This window comes from Populus euphratica, unplaced genomic scaffold (assembly GCF_000495115.2).
Source record: "Populus euphratica unplaced genomic scaffold, PopEup_1.0 scaffold136.1, whole genome shotgun sequence".
NCBI lineage: Eukaryota > Viridiplantae > Streptophyta > Magnoliopsida > Malpighiales > Salicaceae > Populus > Populus euphratica.
The window spans coordinates 62,324-67,529 of record NW_011500002.1 but is presented as its reverse complement, the minus strand read 5'-3'; the positions used below and the strand labels follow the sequence as shown (position 1 = coordinate 67,529).

At 36.0% G+C, this 5,206-nt stretch overlaps 2 protein-coding genes across 2 annotated transcripts in view; both read right to left on the bottom strand.

The window, feature by feature from the left end:
- Window positions 1-3,106, bottom strand: part of LOC105140916 (histidine-containing phosphotransfer protein 1-like) — a 4,192-nt gene extending 1,086 nt beyond the window's left edge. The window contains exons 1-4 of the mRNA XM_011047959.1: window positions 2,720-3,106; window positions 1,911-2,038; window positions 1,743-1,811; window positions 546-617 (exon numbers count right to left, since the gene is read on the bottom strand). Of these exons, the coding sequence (XP_011046261.1) occupies window positions 546-617; window positions 1,743-1,811; window positions 1,911-2,038; window positions 2,720-2,779 (329 nt within the window). The 5' untranslated portion in view covers window positions 2,780-3,106. The remainder of the gene's footprint in view (window positions 1-545; window positions 618-1,742; window positions 1,812-1,910; window positions 2,039-2,719) is intronic.
- Window positions 3,107-4,591: 1,485 nt separating this feature from the next.
- Window positions 4,592-5,206, bottom strand: part of LOC105140915 (peptidyl-prolyl cis-trans isomerase CYP71-like) — a 1,368-nt gene continuing 753 nt past the window's right edge. Inside the window, exons 3-4 of the mRNA XM_011047958.1 lie at window positions 5,058-5,206; window positions 4,592-4,728 (exon numbers count right to left, since the gene is read on the bottom strand). Coding sequence (XP_011046260.1) covers window positions 4,651-4,728; window positions 5,058-5,206 — 227 coding nt within the window. The 3' untranslated portion in view covers window positions 4,592-4,650. The remainder of the gene's footprint in view (window positions 4,729-5,057) is intronic.

Here is a 5,206-nt window from a genome sequence, read left to right as displayed (position 1 = left end):
GAAAGAGTTAATCCTTTTGGCTGTGATTAAGGGGGATGGGGGGTGGTTCAGGGGTTCAAATCCAACTGTATCAAATAAAAAAAAATCCATTTAATTCCTCCAAATCCTTCCACCAAGAGAATCTGTCTTCCCTTAACCTGCGATACCAGCACGCCACAGTGACACTCAAATGAAAACCACAAATCATATGGTACCATGAAACTAACAACATGAAATTTTTTAAAAACCACGACTATATGTTGGTCAGAACATGGCTAAGCTATCCAAAAAAATGGTAGAACAGAACATACAACTGAAAGCACAAGGTACCACATGTGTTTTTCCAATAAATTATTGAAATTAAAGTTAGCCATAGAATCTACAAAAATTTAGCCACTACTGTATGAAAATACCATCGCTGAAAAATCATATCTAGAAATACACAATTGAGATTAATCAATATAAACTCGTAGAGTATGGTGAATAAAAGGAATAAATGAAATAAGGTAATGAAAGAATGGCGCTTTGTTCACAAAGGAAAATTAAAAGAAAGGCACTCATCTTACCTGTCCTTGTCCTTGTCTTCACAAGCATATCGGAGCTCACGACAAGCAAGGGCCATCCTATGGCCACCAATACTGTAACGAAAAATGCACACAGAGGATTAAGATTCAGTCTACCATCTGTGGATCAATTAAGGATCAAGTGCCCATTTAATGGCATTGCCTCATGAACTTTTAGAAGCAATTCTGGCAACTGTACTGGAAGATGCAATGTCGAAGTGGGAAAGCAAGATTGGGAACTTGCCTTTAATGCATCACAAACAATGATAAGAAGAAGATGGTATTGTAATCTCAAGAAAATACAATTCACAAATCCATTGAAACATTGTGGGTCAGAAGCTTACTAGTCTTATGACCTTAAATTCAGTTCTACCTTTTGATTATACATATCTGCCTTTATCGCTTAACTTCTAAGATTAATGAAGATATGCACATGCTAATTGATAATTTCAAAATTTTTGGTTCCTAACAGCAGAAAAGGGATACATTGAATGAATCACACTCTTGTCTGGATTACGGACACCATTTATCTCCACATTAGTATGATATTGTTCACTTTGGACCTAAGTCCTTATGGATTTGCTCTTGGGTTATACTCAAAAAACCTCATACCAATGGAGATATTTGTTCATCCTTATATACCTTTGATCCTCCCCATTTCTAACCAATATGGAACTTTGGTCGCATACCCAACAACCCGTGTAAAAGCATAGGTCATTAGTTCATTTGCACAGACTGAATTATCAAGTATCAAATGTGTAGCATCCATAACATGATTGTTTCTAAATGAAGCATTTTTAGCTGCTAATGAATACTTCAAAATGTTTTGGATGCTGCGATATAGCAGCTTCCAACATTCTATATAATGACCTGCAGCGACACGTGTGTACATGTCTATAAAGCTTCTGATATTTCAAATTATGCGCCGGCCACAGGTAATGCATACATTCTTCTCTCTAGTTTCCAACATTTTGTTAAGCGCCGCAAGACACGCGCGCGTGCAGTTGACTATATTGATATTACCACATGCCACCTAATATTAATAGGGAAGCTTTCCATATGGCTTTAGACATGCACCAAATTCCATGCATGTAACTGTCTAGAATGGAAAATTCTCAACTGAAAAAGGAATAAACTGGAATGACAAATAATCAAGTTTCTAACAAATTTAAATATCAAAGGATGTAAAGAACAGGCTACCAAGAGCTAGCGCCTCTGATCTGGTGAACTTGGTCAACAACCCTGGTATAGTTGATATCAGGTTCATTTCTGATGACAGGACAGGACAGTTGCTCAGAAATCAATTAGAAAATGGAAGAATAATAATATTTAACTAAGAGAAAGCGGTGAAATATTTTTGAGAATTACAGGTATCTGATCAATGCTGCTATGGCATTTTCAGCATCACTGCAGAATGTGCTGACCAAATCAATCACAAACTGAGGGCTCTCTCTAGGTAAATCAAGGATTTCATCAAAATGACTGTCCAATATCCCCTGCAATGAATAAAAGAATTAGCCAGAATATAAAAACATTTTAGCATTTTCTTGGAAAGAAGAATTTGAGATAACACACTAATAATGAAGCAAACCGTCCATTTCCATAAGATAAGTCACAAAATATCCAAAATATTTACAATATTTTTTTCTCTTTTAGTTAATTTTTTAGTAGGAAACTTCACTTCTTCTTTTATTGTCAATGATGAACCAAAAACTCACCCTTATCCTACTTGTATATATGGCATGAAGCCAAGAAAAAAGGAGGAAAACTTCACAAGAGGCAAAGGATGGCTTCAATTATAATTTTACATTACTCTTTTCTTTTGGTAGATTTTATTGAGAAAGCAATTGAACTCTTGAAAGACACTAAAGTTTTCCCTTCTTTTCTTTCCCTCTTGAACAGTTTCACATCAACCAGACAAATTACACACACACACACACACACACACAAAAACACAATAAGAGAAGAAATGGACCATGTTCTCTAGCAAAAGCACAAGAACACAAAGAACTTTAACAATGGCAGTACTACATCCAAAAAGAAAGATACAGAGGAAGATAAGCAAAAAGCAAGTGAAGAAAAGGTGATGTCTTCCTAGCAAATATTTCATCAAGATTACAATTTTATATAAGATCACATCAAATTAGATAAAGAGAAGAAATGGGGCCGTACTCCACCTGCTCATGCAAACTCTTGACAAAGTTCCTTTGCTCTTGCCAAACATTAGAACCCCCCATTTTTGTTCTACAAGACAAAAGCTAGCACAGAAGAAATACGGGAACACTCAAAAAGAAATGAAAACAAAGTTAGCTCTCGTTTATTGACAGCTCCCTATTTTCTAGTGAGACAGCAGAGAATTGAGAGCATGCAGTGTTGAATATATGTTCGTTTTGGTTGCATATAGTGAGAGTGAGAGAGGGTGGAAACTGAAAAGGCAGTTAGTCACTCTGGTATCTAAATTTGGCAGGAAACCTGCACTCCGCTGTCAGCTATTCGTGGTAACGCCTCCATGGAACAGTTTAAAAAAGAAAAGGTCGGATGGGGACAGAGTTTACGCGCTTTTCACTTCACGCTCTTATCCACGCACCACCAAAGATAAATATGGCTTTAATTCATAAGCTTATCTTAATTTTGAACCTTTCTTTTCAGAAAATAAGATTCAAATTGTTTTATGTTTTGGGTGTTAGATGGTTTAATTGCTAATTAGTTATTTAATAGTTATCCTTAATCGGCCACAGAGCAGGCAGTTGCGTACGAGAATTCTTGAATTAAAATTTCAATTTCGACGTCTTCTTTACCCCTTTTTCCCCCATATTATTAAATTCCAAGGACGCATTTTAGGTAATTTTTTTAGAATTTAATTTTTTTTTGGCATTGTACTGAGCATTTTGGGTTACAATTACGTCCATTCCTATCTGCCATATGTTTTGACTAAAAACTCATCAGGCAATCATATTTTTAGGGGAAAAAAAAACAATAAAAAATATTTCATACTGATTGAATTGCAACTTGAAAGTTGTACTTCTTACCCTATTTAAGTAAATAATAAATGGGTTATAACTTGAAAAAAAAACTATCTTATTATTCCAAATTCATATCCATATATATATATCTCAGTTTACTTTCAAAATACCTGTATTTTGTGCAAAATTTTCACCCGCTAGGTTGCCATTTAATTCATTGCTGTCCACTGGGAAGAGCCAAGCAAACCTTTAGAAGGGTAGACCGTTGAAGGAATTTGACTTTGTATGAAGATGGAGAAATTGAAGAAAATGGAATGAAGCCACCAACCTGCTCGAAAGTCTCGAGCATGGGAAAGGGGATCGACAGGACTGGAAGTCTAGACGACAAAGCATAAACCTATGGACCCATGATATGCCAGAGATTCCAGAAAGGGCAAAGGGTTTTAATAAGTGGAACAAGCAATGCTAAAATCATTAGAAACAAAGCACAATTTCTCTGGTTGTTGTAACATGATATCGCCAAGAAAAACAGCTAAAGAAATCCAAGAACCAAACATGACAGAACTTAAAAATGTTTTTCTCTTTTATTCATATTTTTTTTTATAGAGGAGAGTCCATCTAGAACTGGCATTAAAGCAATGGGATTGATGAACATACTAGACTAAAGTTGAAGAGGATAAATGCGAGCTGTGTACACAAATTGTTCATATATTATCACTAACTGCATCTTTATTTCGGTGCCATGGAAACTGTATGAGATATATTAATATTATTTTTTAAGTGGTAGTTCACATAATAGCAAATGGACTCAATTGATCATAGTGGAAAACAGCATGTTTCCTTGCCACATAATGTGGTTTCGTATGATCACAGAAAGCATTGATTTGCTGCTCTCTAATGTAAGAGTGCATTCTTCTAAAAATTAACTGAAAATTATATCCCTTCTTTGTGCCTTCCATATTCTCCAACAAGAGTTGCCAAATCATGAACAAAAATAAAAAATACTTCAAGAAAGATACACTGCAGGCAAGTGAGTTGAGAGATGAAAACAAAGCACTTACTTAGACATGTGATTCTTATTTCTTAGCCACACCAGCAAGGCAGCAACCATATCAATATAGATTCACCACTAAAAGAAGATTATACTAAGACTTGGGGACAGTCACATTTAGGATTTTTACATATTGGTATGGCTTGTCTGTTTTGTCCACCTTCTCAATAGCCTGTCATCAGAATGCATCCGCTTTATGTCAGATAAAAGAATAGGTACTGGGTAACATGCAAACATGCGTAACGCAGGTTGCAAGGCTGTGTTGTTCTAGCGCAATCTGTCCATGGATGCTAGGACAATACCCAAACTAAACGGTCAGAAAATCTCCCTTGATCAATATATAGGGGACGGAAGTTGATGAAGAAATGGAGTAAAACAATGCCATCCCTCCAAAGCACCATAGTCTATCAAATTTTCACATGCAGGAAATAATAATAAAAAGCAATTAACAGCAATAATAGGCAAATACTAATGGATACAGAAGTGCAAGCTCAAGTTTACCTGTACAACATCCATTCCCTTCACAACTCTACCAAACAGTGTATGGTTGTTGTGCAGCCATAGAGTGGCCACCGTGGTAATAAAGAACTGAGAACCATTGGTATTTGGGCTTGCAGTTGCCATCAATACTGTGGAAGGCCCGTCGTGTA